This window comes from Ptychodera flava, unplaced genomic scaffold (genome assembly GCF_041260155.1).
Source record: "Ptychodera flava strain L36383 unplaced genomic scaffold, AS_Pfla_20210202 Scaffold_29__1_contigs__length_4469600_pilon, whole genome shotgun sequence".
Taxonomy (NCBI): domain Eukaryota; kingdom Metazoa; phylum Hemichordata; class Enteropneusta; family Ptychoderidae; genus Ptychodera; species Ptychodera flava.
Window position 1 is genome coordinate 4,456,892 of NW_027248351.1, and position 14,804 is coordinate 4,471,695.

General features: G+C 38.9%; 2 protein-coding genes across 2 annotated transcripts; both read right to left on the bottom strand.

Annotated features, from left to right (window-relative positions):
* Nucleotides 1-106: 106 nt before the first annotated feature.
* LOC139127160 (uncharacterized) lies at nucleotides 107-7,468 on the bottom strand. Its single transcript, XM_070693080.1, has 5 exons — nucleotides 7,176-7,468; nucleotides 4,529-4,717; nucleotides 3,777-4,093; nucleotides 3,002-3,215; nucleotides 107-2,399 (listed from the first exon to the last, which is right to left on the bottom strand). The coding sequence occupies exons 1-5, from the start codon at nucleotides 7,273-7,275 to the stop codon at nucleotides 2,206-2,208; spliced, it is 1,014 nt and encodes a 337-aa protein (XP_070549181.1). The 5' UTR covers nucleotides 7,276-7,468; the 3' UTR covers nucleotides 107-2,205.
* A 374-nt stretch (nucleotides 7,469-7,842) lies between these two features.
* On the bottom strand, nucleotides 7,843-14,780 carry LOC139127159 (uncharacterized). The gene is made up of 9 exons (XM_070693079.1): nucleotides 14,598-14,780; nucleotides 14,101-14,396; nucleotides 13,310-13,438; nucleotides 12,581-12,877; nucleotides 11,989-12,141; nucleotides 11,406-11,567; nucleotides 10,796-11,002; nucleotides 9,926-10,213; nucleotides 7,843-9,534 (listed from the first exon to the last, which is right to left on the bottom strand). Exons 3-9 carry the CDS (start codon nucleotides 13,410-13,412, stop codon nucleotides 9,413-9,415), a joined length of 1,332 nt encoding a protein of 443 aa, XP_070549180.1. The 5' UTR covers nucleotides 13,413-13,438; nucleotides 14,101-14,396; nucleotides 14,598-14,780; the 3' UTR covers nucleotides 7,843-9,412.
* Nucleotides 14,781-14,804: the final 24 nt, after the last annotated feature.

Sequence of the window (14,804 nt, forward strand, 5' to 3'; positions counted from 1 at the left end):
TTAACGAACTTTCAACACTCTTTCGCTTTGTGCAGTTATTATACCACGTGACATGTACCAGCCAATCGCTGTTAGTAATATTTCAAAACGACACCAGATTATCTCACTCGGTTGTGTGCATTCAATTAATGCTGTGTCATTGACATTTGAAGTCTGACGAATGTAACATCAAATTAAAGTTATCAGGATTCATGTCCACCACTGTAGATGTATATGTACTTTTCTTCAGGTAATCAAACTTTGATTTCGATGATTCGGCAAAACTTAAGAGTCGAAAGTCAAAACAAGATAAGCGGATGTTACATATGTACCCAGCAATTTAATTTCGTTGCAAGTAACTTCGAATGTCAATCAGCTTTATTAAACCATCAGAAATGATTTAGCTGAGCTCTCGCCGTTTATTCCGACTCTCAAACTTTTTCATTTTTCCCTTGGTCTACCACTTGTGGGAACTCTTTTTGAAGCTTATCGAGTAAATAAAGGTCTCACCAGCTTAGTTTTGTGAAAATCATGAATTTTATTTTTTGTCATGGAGGAGATGACACAGGAATCAATTGAGGCCATTTTGAATTCCAGTTGTCGCTGAGTATTATTTGTTTCTCTAATACCAAAATGTGCATATTGGCCGACGACATTTATTAGGGATTTCAAGTTTGGTTTGGTTACTGGCTGGCCTATCACTCATCATGATCATATCACCAACGCAACAGCCAGTAGCACTTAACGCGACAGTGTGCTAAGTGTATCCCTCAGTTTACTCTGCTTTGATATTTCTATGCCAAAAGACTGAGAGCAAGTAAATATAAACTCATATATTCAACTAAATATCGATGAACAGAAAATGTGTAAATTTTGGGTTCCAATATTGAATCAAATAATTCACAACATATCAACATTTTACACTAGTACAGAAATTTGCGAGAAATTTGCGAGAAATGGACACTTTCTTGCTGTATTGCGAGAAGTAAGCGAGAAAACATACTTTCTTGCAATCAAGCTGCGAGAACTGTGCTTTCTCACATGCATATGCGAGAAATTGAATTATCGCAATCAATCAGCGAGAACTATGTTTTCTCGGTCTGCATCTGCGAGAAATTGTGAAATTTTTGTGAAATGCTTACACAGAAGGATACAATTTCTCGCGATTCAAAGCGAGAAAAAAAAATTCTCGCTGACTGATCGCGAGAATTCAGTTTCTCGCAGATGCTGAGCGAGAGAACACAGTTCTCGCCGGTGATTGCGAGAAAATTAAATTCTCGCTAGGTTATTGCGAGAAAGTTATGTATTCTCGCTTACTTCTCGCAAAAAGCGAGAAAGTGTCCATTTCTTCGATTTTTCTTCCTACCTTCCTACCTCAGAAATAGACATAAAACTCTTGATTATGTTGTAATCATGAACAAATTATATATAGCGCCCGAAATGCATGCTCAGAATATCGATGAGACTTATACACCGAGACATGGCGACCCACGCCTAGTGGCTAAGTCAATGTTTCTGACAAGGAACACAGGAGTGGCCGTCGACAGTCTGCATCAACGTAGTGTAGCAGTTCTTAATTAATTGTCACTATTTATTTGGCTCCATCCATCAATCTGGCCCAAAATGTATATTTTCCGACATTTTTGCTGTATTTTTACATACTGGAACAGCAATGTCTTCGAAAATCAAACATGTTCATTCCAATTAGTTTCCTTCCAGTCTTCTGGTTAAAGACCGAATCTTCAAATGAAATAGTTAAAGATTCTTCGAGAAAGTTACATCACTGAAATATAAGTTCAAAAAGGGTCAATTCTGAACCGCATTGCAAATTTAAGACGAATTTGATCTATTATTACCCAGCATAGCAGTCGTATTGTCCTTGCAACTGATCAAACCATTACTTCAGAAGCTGAGGTGAACAACTCGGTACGAACAACAATGAGTACACAAACGTTGATCACATATTGCAGTAACAGAGATGCATTCTGGGAAACTCCAGTGCTGACAGGTCCAGTGTCTTTCAATAAGATGACGTCACAGTAACAGCCATCGGCACCACATTGTGGACAGCATACTAATGTGTCATTATATCGCTCGATAACACTCTCTGCACACGGAGCGCACTGTTCTCCTATCCAACATGCTTGATCATGTCCTGCATCGGCGAGATCTCGTCCTGTGGTGGTCTCATTCGTCATGTCCGTTACATTTGGTACACATGGTTCATCAGGAACCTGTTCTACCTGACATAGACACTCGGTTTAAAACGAATACAAATCTAGGCACGCGACAACCTTGGCAGCATACTGGAATATTATTGATTGCACCAACATAATCTTGTTTGCATGAATTACACTGCTCACCCGACCAGCAGTCTTCAAGCTCCGGGCCTGTTGTTGTTACATCCAGCGCTATGTCCTCTAAGTGAGAAATATATGTAAAGTCATTATATTATTGTCAGGATAAACGCACAACTCTGAGCATACGTACAAAAAATCACTTTTTGCTCAATATCTAAAAGAAATTTTATTTCAGTGAGTTTGAATGTTTCCCTCCGCCTCTGCCTGTCTGCCTGTCTGTCTGTCTGTCTGTCTGTCTTTCTGTCCGTTTGTTTGTTTGTCTGTCTATCTGTCTGTCCGTTTGTCTGTCTCTTGCCTTCTCTCTCATTTCTCTTTCAGAGTGACTTCACGAAAAACTATTAATATTTGGTTTACCAGTGCGTGCCTGTCTGTCTATCTGTCTGTCTGTCTGTCTGTCCGTTTGTTTGTCGACGTCTGTCTGTCCATCTGTCTGTCCGTTTTTCAGTCTCTTGCCTTCTCTCTCATTTCTCTTTCAGAGTGACTTGACGAAAAACTATTAATATTTGGTTACCAGTGCTTCAAATTTTGTCGACATTTTTTAAAAGTCCAAATAATCAGTGAAGACATTCAGTTAGAGAGAAATGTCATAACTCGAAGATTCTGTTTGACAGTTTTTTCGACTTAATTCTCCAAAATAGGAAATGACAGTTTGTGTAATTTACCAGAAATCAGCTTTAATTCCCACTTGTCTGCTTTAAGCGTGCCAGAGAAAGACGTCACGTGACCAAATCGTCCCATTAAATATTTCAGAAGACCGACTGTATCACCAGCCTCGCTATCATCACCATATCCCCATGGCAACTGGTCGCTGCGTTCGATATTCGTCACTCTTCCGTGTTGGTGGCTGATATAACTACGGTCCACAAATGATGAAATCTGTGAACGGAGAGTTCCTGGAGCAATTATTTGCTTGTTTTTTGTCAGGTCTCAGACACGAACACTTTTCATCTAAGAATAATTTGGCAAGCCTACTGTCTGCATGTTGTAATTTTGATGGAAATGAAACCAAATTGCCTACCTGAGGCAAGTCAAAGTATCGGCACATGTCGCATTTCAATCGCAAAAAGACGTAGGATATTTCCCCGATACGGTACTCTTCCATGATGGGTAAGCTTTGTCACCAATCCATTGGCATTTTAAATGTTCAATATGATACCAAATGATAATGTCATGAATCAATCTACATGCTTGCAACACCCTTTGTATTTGGCATAATATGCTTCTAGTACAAGTTACGAACATGAGATTCTTTAAGATTTCTATATTTTCTAACCACATACAAACTCTTCAGATAAACCTATGCTTTATCAACTATTTAAAACACCTACGGAAACTCAACGTTGGGACCGAGTTTTTATCAATGATTGTTTTCCGTATTTGTAAACTTATTCCAGGGCAAAACAATCGATCGTTTAAAATAATTAAAAAGAAACTTACAAGTAACACTTTTGAAATAATTACTTCCGGGTCAGCAAAGTCTAGTATCCAATTGACAGGTTTGTACGAAGCAAAGACAAGAACTATTGGTACGCGATTACAACGCCCGTGTATTAGAACTCTGGTATTCCCCGTGGTGTGATAGTCTCCATTGCTGAGACCGTTACTCTCGTAGTTGGCGATAACGTGAAGTTCGAGATTCTCGTGGCGGCCATTACAGCTGTAAAGATGGTTGCCTCTGATTGTCCCGTTTCCATAAGCGTAGGTTGCCATGGCACCAGCAGCATCTGCTGTGACTTCACACTCACCAACAGAGGCTTTGATGTCGAAATAGCAATTCATTAATGACATGATTGAAGAAGTGAAAACAAAAATATATTAATTACTGTCGAATAATTCATAACCAAAGGTCCGAAAATACAGAAAATATTTCAAAATATTGGTTCAACAAAATCACAATTTGCTACATTGTGTCACTTTGAAAAATCATGATGACATCTTTGTCGTTAAAATGTCACCTTTTGATATGTGTACTTCAACTTGATTCTAAAAGTTCTTCCTCTGAAAAACTTGATAGTTCTAAAAACAAAACTTTTGTGACATTATTGTGGTTGCATGTCAGACTATGAGATTCAGTTTACTCTGCTATCAATACTGAAGACTTGCTTCATTCACAAGCCAATATTTGAGATTGAGCCCCTACAGCAAACAAATTAGATTTCACCGTATGAATAAAAATCAATGATACGTACGCAGACATGTACATGGTGAGTAACCTTGACCTGTGCATCGACACACACCACTGACACAGTCCTGATATAATGGCGATCCTGGGTGGGGACAAGGTGACTGGTCAGAGGTCAAGGAGCAAAGGTCATTCGTATAATCTCCAATGCAGATGAATGTAGCTCCAGACATCCCCACACTGCAAATAAGTAACGCTGCAGAGAAAGTTCATCTTGTCAGGTTTCAAAATTAGTAACATACTAACAGAAGTTGAATGAGAACGTAGATCTACGTGACACTCATAATATTCTATGGATTACCTATTTCATCCAATTTACAAGTACATGTATGTGCTTATGTTGAAGGAATAAGCTTAAGCTTTGTTATCAGTGTTACCTTTAAAAAGTTGATTTACTGGTCAAATCTTCGGAAGGAGAACAAAAGACAAAAATACATCACATGTAGACAATTTCAACAAGAACTAATACAGAAACATTGAATAGATGACTGTAGATTCCATCATGTTACAGTAATATGTCCTGTTCACTGAAACCGGAATTACGCCATCAACGGTGATGTATTCGCATGGCGTTGTTTCACTGGAAATACACGTGCACTATACACAATAATGTACGTTTATGGCGTTCTTTCATGCTTCCAAACAGTATATTCGTACGACAGTGAATCACATTTCTGGATTTATTCATTTGACAATATTTCAGACAACTGATTTTCAGCGAATAACAGTTAATGTTACTTCCCATACATTAATATTTGTGAATAAAAAGGCTGCAAAGCCAAATGGCGTTGTTTCTCATACTTGTGCATGTAGATTTATATCAGTCTCATCATCTTTTTCACGTTAGCATGAAAAAAAGTTGAGAATAAAACATGACACTGCGCTGTACACGGTTGAAAATATTCGCACTGTACAATTTTGAGCAGTAAATATTCTCGTTTTTCCATAGCACGTCACAAGCAGAGATCTTCTCACTCCAGATAGAGTCTAATATGAAAGAGATATTTCCTGTTGTGATGCTCATATTTGGGTGGTCAGATCTTGTCGACTCATAGAAAAAAACACACCGCCGACTTTACATAATTTTCAAAATCGATATCGATAGCGAAAGTTGGCTTGTCAGCGACTTTCGCCGGTATTAAGCTTTCCAATGAAAGGGAGCAATTCCTAAGTTTGAAACATTTTCCTTTCCCTAACTTAACAATGCGGCTTCTGGTCATCTGGTTGTACTGATACAACCTTTACTTCTTTCTAGTTTAGTCGACATGATGGACACTGTTTATCATCTCAACTCTGGCGACCGTGTTGCAATTATTCTGGAGCTGACAGATTGATCAAAGATATGAGGGCCATTGGTGGAGTGACGACTGACAACAAATTGTTCTGTTTGTTCACCTGTCTAGAAACGCGTCTTTTTCGTGACAGAGTTTGATATGGATAAGCGACAATTAGCACCATAGGGAATCATATGTTCTTTACATTTCATTTCTACCAAGGTGGAGTAACCGCGTTTAACCCAAATTGAAACAACTCGCATTTCTCCTCTTGGTTTAAATACACGGTCCCCGACTCTGTCGCATCACTGATGGCCGTTCTACCTTCATCGGATTTCAAATGTTGAATTTTAAAAGTTTCTGTACACAGCAAAAAGTGAAAAGGGTACGTAATTGCCGCATTGTAATCGCTCAACAAAGGATATGACAGCAAACAGGAAATAAGAGAGTTCAAAGGTTACTCTGTTTTCAAGTTGACATTTATGACTTTGTGCATTACAGAATAAGCTCTTTGTATTTGTACAACCTGAGTCACCAATCAAAAGTTGTTCCGTTCTTGGTGATGATAGGAAAAGGTAACAATCTCCAAGATGAATACAATGTCCTCACGATAGGGGTAATCACTCCCTAAACAATGGTCATTTCTACACTGGTGGTGGAGAAACTGTATGGTTTAGCAAAGGGGTGGAGCATTGAGGTAAACAAAGACTTCCAAGGGTTGAGGCATCGCGTTGTGGAGGGACTAGGTTGTGGAGGGACTAGGTTGTTGAGGGACTGTGGTCAGGTTGAAATGAAAGTGTGATCTCAGACGCCATCAAAGTGTTGATCGGAACAAAACGTATACAGGCGACTACTGTCTCATGAACAAAAACAAATAAACACTTTCTGGACAAAAGATGTTGACCTTTCAAGGATTTCAGGTCACAGGCCTCCATTACATTCATGTAATGCTTATATAGCGTGTCAGTTCCGAAATTCACAACTAATGGGTAAGAACATTGTACTTAAATAGCACAAACAGGTTTGAATGGCATTTAGTCACGGTTCGGCATTTCAATAAATCAGTCTACAGTTAAGACCATTCACATGTAAATACAAACATTGTGTAAGTTTGCGTTGTCACTGAACACAGCAATCCATCCATACAGAGAGTGTGAGTGTCAACACAGACGATGAGTCAGCTTGCTATGTAACATGACCTATCTACCAGATACCTAGGTTCTAGCAAGTGATTCATGGACAAGATTGATTTCAGGGCGTCAAAATGTGCAGAGAACACTTGACAATGACCGGAGAGTGTGTCGCTGACACAAAGCACTTCGTAAGTTTTATCAACATGGACAAGAAGCGCACAAATTCACCAGACTGCTGATATCTTACCTGTGAGTTGAAGCGCGAACATTTTATACCAATTATAACAAGAGTTTGTATCATTTACTGCTCTGATTGTCAAGTCATTCGATCCTGTAAACTTCAGCATGACATGAAGACTTCCGCCATGATGTTGGTTGTTTACCTGTCCTGGAAAACCTTCCGCGTTGCCCGAATATGAACACACCCAATGTATATGGCAAGGGGCACTATATTAAACACTTTATGGAAGGTCTATGACCGTTGAAATCTCGACTGTCCTTTCGGCTTCCTCCAAGCCATTTCTCTTTCTATGTTCTCGCGAGATACCTGTTGCGAACGCGAGTTTGGCATAAGGGTTATTTATTGTGTAATTTTACGGGCGAAACGGACCGATAGTTATTGGAACCCATTACAAGACATCGAATTCCAATTTGTTTGTCGATTTTAATTTTAACTTCTGGTCTTATCCTGTCAGAATAGCATTCTGTTGCAATGTAATTGAAAGACATGACGTCATGACCAAAATCACGTCACCATTTACGAGTCATGCACGAAAGCAATAATTGAAAACGACACAGTTTGCAGTCTGGAATATAACATTTTAAGACATCACCTTAATGAACTTTCGGCAACCAAAAGTAACTGAAAGACGAAAGAGTTGTCTTACAGTAAAAAATTACGCATGAAACGCTGATTACAAATTCAAAATTTAAAGTAATCGCCAAATTTATTGTTTCGTTGAGAAAGTATTTGACAACTTCATCTAAAAGAAGACATGTGGTTTTTACGACCTTTGACCTCTTTTCTTCATGATATTTTACCAATCTCAACAATAAACTTTTACTATATACATTAATATCGACTCTTCACATACAAAACTGCTAAATGTTTGCTGAATACTGTTATAATTTACTTTAAAAACAAAGCAGCACGTGCTGCAAATCGTAAAGGATACGTCACGTGATTATGGCCAGCACAAAGTTGTTTGTTTGTTTGTTTTTAAGAGTATATATTTTTTGGTTTAGTGTTTATTTTCAACTTTTCTTAGTACTGTAGCGCTGGTTTGATTGCAATTTAACATCAAAACACCATTGTTGAATTTCTTTGAACATGTACAAAGTTGTAGCCGACTGATGCATGCAAAAAATAATATCATAACTATGAAATATATCTTGGAAATTAACATTTCATATATATATCACGAGTGAATGATGCGTGATTTAGAAAAAAAAGCTATTGAGAAAACAGGTATTCGAAAATGAACACATTGAAATAAACATGCTCGTTCATATTAACTACACGAAATTATGTTGACGTCACTAGCATTACATTAATACTTTTAAAAATTACTTTCCTAGATAAAACTCATTTTGCAGTTTCAACTATATAAAATACAGTGTACACAAAAGCATGTCTTGATACCAATAATCAGCGAAGATATTATGTCACAATATTTGACAATAAAGTATTAGACCGAATAGCTAAACAATTCTTAAGGTGATGGGATCTATGTAATGGTTCTATTCTAGAATAAAAAGGACGCAATGAGCTCTACATACTCAATATCCCCAAAATATTACGTGATCATGATGGTGGTACAAACAAACCAGGTGTAAACGCGCAAGAAAATGCGCGTGATATTCTACTCGCTTTTGCGCTCGTGAGTTTGTTTGTACCGTGGTCCATTTCGGTTTTAATTTATTGCACTGTACAGTAATGAAATGCCTGGTCAAGTAGACACTACACATATCGTGTTATTCTCTGCACATTTAAGGTAGAACGCATTTCGAATTTAAAAGACTTAAACTTTTACCAAATCTTTCGACAAAGAAACTTTGAACCGCCTTTCTTTTGAAATCAAGAATAGAAATCAGTGGTCACTGTGCAGTCTTTACTACTAAGAAGAACAAACTTGTAAACTAGTCTAACCATCATATCTGCGTTCACTCTATAGGAAGAAACAAAAGTTGACATAAACGTGACAGGGAAAGCTTCACTGTTATATTATGGTTTCAACATGAAGCTAAAGTGGTAGACCGAGAAGTATCGTACAAGTTTGCGAATTCGAGTATCTGTCCCCAAGGCGCGTTCTATCTTAAAACGTTGTACTGTGCTACACATTAAACGAAAGTCACAGCAAGTCAGAAAATATGGCAATACCCATATTGCATTTCAAATCAGTTTTTGTGTTTGACATTGATGCCAGGACAACTTTCAATGACGATGAAGAACTGCTTTTCAAAGCGAAGCCCGTTTTTTGATATTTATGGAATTGTCAATCCACACTCTATCCATCTCACGTAGAATTTTCCAGTCCATGTACTTCCTGTCCCTCCACCAATCGACGCCAAACGAGGGCTCTGTCCCCATTGTGATCGGTAGTAACCTACAAATACAAAGGCGCAGCAGTCATTTCATGTACAAACTGTTTCGATGGTAAAGAAATTCACTTCTTACCGTCTAGCAGAAAGTCTCATCCTTTGAAACACATTGAAATTTTTGTGATTGTAACAAGCAAAGGTTCGTAAAATGTGCAATTCCTGTCTATAAATGATATAAGCAATATGTTGGCTTGGAATATACTGTGATAGTCTGGTAGTATCTTGAAACGCTATAAGCATTTATCCTCAACTGATCAATGTTGTTATATAAATGTAAAACTTGACCAATGTCAGAAGTATAGGATCGTTCAACAATATTCAAGTCGATTATATCTGGATGGAGGCTGCTGCTACGTTTAAAGAATTAAAAAAAAAATGATTCATGCCAAAACTTACCACGTGTTAATGGCGAATCCCAGAAGTCGTTGTCAATGTTGTTTGACTCTTCTGTACCTCCAAGGAACTCACAGTGGTCCTGACCATGACCGCTGGAATCAGCAACGTTCAGGAACACGCCATCCAAGTCATCGCTTAGGAAGATCTTGTACCTCCGTGACGAACACAGAATCACGCCAACATATCTTCCGACGTCATATCCGCTCAACTTGACATATTGGTCACCATGACAACCGTTGTATTTGTCATCATATAAAAAGGTCCTTCGTGTCCACGAGTGTTCGGTTACTATAGAAATGAAAAGATCAATAATATGATAGGCTCTCAACTGAAGAGTAAACAGAAAATGTCGCAGTAAATAGTAAATGTTGACTGTTTTGCAAATTTAACCATTGTACGAGCATTTTCGTTGACCACAGTTTGTAGTGTTGTAGTTTCAATCAAATTGAGTCAACTTATATCATCAGGGAATACAGGTTTTTACGGTCCAGGCAGGTGATCACTGTTCTGTAACACAGGGCTTGACTTGTACACTGTAGAACATCCAGTTTCTCAATACCTTAAAAATTGACATAGTAACTTTGTTCCGAGCATTTACTTCAAACGATAATGTCTACATTATGTACGTAAGGTATCTATGGACACAGTCGCTTGTGAACCCATACACGACCACCGCTGCGTGGCCTACTTTTCTAATGCACACCTTACAGTGGCCGTTGTGCATCGAACCACCAGCGACTGTGCCTATGGGTGGCAAACATGGACACCTCTCTCTCTCTCTCTCTCTCTCTCTCTCTCTCTCTCTCTCTCTCTCTTTCTCTCTACCTCTCATATCGATATAAATCCACTTCTACTAAGTATTAATCTTACTCCGACTATCATCATTGTCGCCATCGCCATCTTCACCATCATCGTCCGGAGACCAATCTTTGGCACAAGTACAGTTTCCAGCAATGACACGTAATCCTGATTGTCGACACTGAGGGCAGCAGACATCCAACCCGTTTATGCTGCCAACCCAATCTCTGTCACACTGGTTGCACATATTACCACTCCAGCAAACCTCGTATTCGGGTTCTGTGGAAAAGACGGAAGGTAGTGAAACATTATTCCCGATAATGACTGTCAATTAAAAACACGCAGTACCGGTACAGAGTGTCAGTAAGAAATATGCCGTGATCAGATTTTGAATGATTTAGCTAACATTAGATAAGAAAATGTGATTTCGACCATGCATAGAAATTGCGCCCTCGTGGCATATAAATCTGCACAAAATTGTGATCTATTGCATATGAATGTATAGAAAAAAACTAAAATCATTACTTTCACATAAATGTTTTACTTTGATGTTATTCTGCCATCAAAACTAAAACGACCACGTCTACTACGCATGCCTTGCTATGAAGAGAACGCCAACAGGGAATGCCCACTGGCAGCAACGTACAAGAATGAGAACTGTTTGCCGCACATGCGTACTTACCAGCAGGTACATCGGGTACAGGATCCACACAGATGACGTCACATCCGATTTGACAACATTTCTTCCGTCCGGGACAATCCTGATCGCTTTCACACACTTGCATGCAGCGAACAACACTAGTACGACTACTTCCAGAGCCAGCAGGGCAGACACCGTCCTTCACTGTAAAACATTGGCAGAAACAATGATTGTATAAATCTAATTTGAACGTCTGTTATGTAAATACCATCATAGCACAGTGGGAGCGAGATGGGGTAAGCGTATGATGCCATTGATAATTTGTGTTGTTTGTATAAACTCACGGCTCTGCTGACGAAATAAATGAAATATACTAATACTAGGTGCAATTGACTTATGTTGTAGCAGCAACTTCTCCCCCTACCCCAACTTTTTATTCTTTCAACTGTGTACTTGACAAGAATTTTGATGATGTTACGTGAATGGGGTTAGACCACACTACTGTAATAAATAGTCTACGACCATCAAGATTAGGGAATGAAAATTCAAGGGTTATATGTTAATACAAATCTAATGCAGTGTCCGTGAATGATATGCATGGCTTCTGACTTTATGGAAAGCATACCTATTGGTTCAACTTCCGGCGACACACAGACATGACCGCAGCCATTACTACAACACTTTTTGTTTCCGGTACAATCGGCATCGCCGCTACACATCTCAATGCAAATACCAACACTGGAGCCTCCAGGCGCTGGACATGTGCCGGGTTTGATGTCTGTTGCAAAGGAAGAATGATATATTATTTGAACGGTGCAATAATTAGACAGTATATTGTTTGCAGTGCTGTACCACGGTTCCGGAGTGTGACTATGCTAAGAGATTCGTCCAGGCTTTCCAATATAAAGGTCTTAGGTTACCATGGAATTAATATCACCCTGTAAATCGTTCGCAGAAAAAAATGCTAAGTTGTTCCGGTCTGACTCCGGAATCAGGACAACGACAGTTAAAAACCTTGACTGGGCATTTTAGAGTAAACATTATGTTTGCAAAGTTCAACAATCAGGATATTGATAATGATGACCCAGGTGTATCTGAGTAGAAGTCAAAGTGAACTTAAACATAATTGTCTCTGATTAAAAATTTACATATTATAGTTAAAGATTTCAAAACAGAAAATTTGAGAAAATCTTGTAACATGAAAATGTTCAACTCACATGGTGGTTCCGTCGGTGCTGGGGTTGTTGGTTTCACTGTCGTTGTTGATGTTTGAGGGTTTGTGATCAATTTGAAGTTGCAATAGTCTTCATTGTTACAACAGACGGTGGTTGTTTGATCACCTGACCTGCCAGGTGACTGACGACACAGGAAAGGATTGGCTTGAAGTACCGACTGGTCCAGACAACGGAACGAGTAGCGTTCACGTCTACCTACAACCACTTTTTCACCAAAACAACTGCCATCCGTAACGCACACTTTATTCCTGTTGTTACACTCGTTGCAGTAGCATGTCACTAGAAAAGAACATTACCATCGACGGTATCAGAGGAGCGAAATTTGCGAAAACAAACAGAAAAAGTCAAAAGAAAAACTCACTCATTGCCAGTATTAATTACAGGAACGTTACATATCAAAACGTGCAAACAAGCAGAAAAAGTAAACTAATAAAGATACTCTATTATAAATTTGAAAAATATCATCAAAAGGTAAAAAAAACATGTAGTGAATGATTGATGAAATGATTGATGTAGGATGATAACAGTATTGGAAGCATCCATAATTCCCATGAAATTATCATTTGTACTGCGCCTTCAAGGATGAATCACTTCACCTTTCATTGGATATCATGAATGTATGATTACACGTATGACGGATGGAATCGACAACTGTACAAGACGAAGGTGTCAAGACCGACAATATGGTTCGTTAAACACGATAATACATACACTGTTCGGGTCTTGGATTTGTTGGCGGAACTGTAACAACGCCCCCACTGCACCAGCCTTCACTTATGGTGACGTCATCAATGCCATCGTAGTGTATGGCCATCCAGAATGAACGGTTTCGAATACAACCTGCAAAATCATTGAAGTAATGTTATTAAAATCGAATACAAGTGGAAAATTATATGACGTTTGTAGTCAAGCGGTCTCTAAAGTATATAATCTTGGAATACACCATTTGCCTCTGCAGTTGTTGATGGAAATAAGCTGTAGAGACCTGTGTTATCAACGAATGAAAAAACCTATTTCAGAAAATATGCCATCGTCATTCATCTGCATAAACGAGGAGTCACATGACAATGTAATCCCTTTTACTTATTTTATATAATCGTCAGCAATAAGGCTGAAAAAACGTTCCAGAAAATCACTTGTATTGTTAGTGTAACATTTAAAATCGTACAGTGGACCCTTTCATCACTGTCCGCATACATGTATAAACAGTTCATGCATTATAGCATTAAAGGTATACTGTCACCTGTCCCAATTTCGCCACAGTTACCATGGAAAAAGAAAATCTAACCAAACACAGATTTAGAGCGGGTGGCCGCTTTTTAAAAACAGCGCCCCCACATGGGCATTTTGAATACCAAGGAACGCCTCTTTGACCATATATGGGCATATTTAGATTACAGGTGACTGTATAGCTTTAAGGCAGCCTGAGCTAAGGCGCATTCACAAGTTATCTACGTTTATCTATATGATGTATGCTCAAGAGATTGAAAACAAGTTATTACCTGATATGATCCTCCAACTTGACTGTTGATGTCAATTTCAACAAAATGCCACTGCCTTTCATTGCATCGAGGCCTTGACCACAAGGGCCTGCCCAGGTTGTCGTCTACTTTCCTGTAAATATTGAGACGAGATCTTCGCCTTCCAGTGCCGCTGGCGGCGCAGTGATACTGGAATCTGAGACACTGCACAGGCGATGTTGCAGTGTAACTTGGGGAGACTAACCTTGCTTTTGCGATATCTTGCCTAGAGTCGGACGGTATATTGCCAGCACCAGCACTTGCTAACATGTAATACCCTGGAATAAAACAACGACGAACAAACAAACAAAAACGGTTGAGTCTTTATTAGGCATGCGTGTAATGTCTTACTTTACGCATGGGTGGTGGGTTTATTGAAAATGGTTTCTCTGTATAATGAACATTACTTTGCTTTGTCACGTGACCTTACTTCACCTCTCACGTTGGAATGTACAATGAAAATAAGAAAAGTCACCTACCATCTCTGTAAGTGCTGGCATGACTTGGACCAAAGAGACCACTATATCCTGTCCTACGATTCCAGTTGAATTCATCGTCATCGGCTTGTCTGTAACCACAGATTGTGTCCTCTTCAAAATCGCATGTCACGGAAACGCTGTCAGGAGCGATGGTCGTTACTTCTGAACCTGAGTGAATCAAATAATGTGGATATATGTGTGAGTATG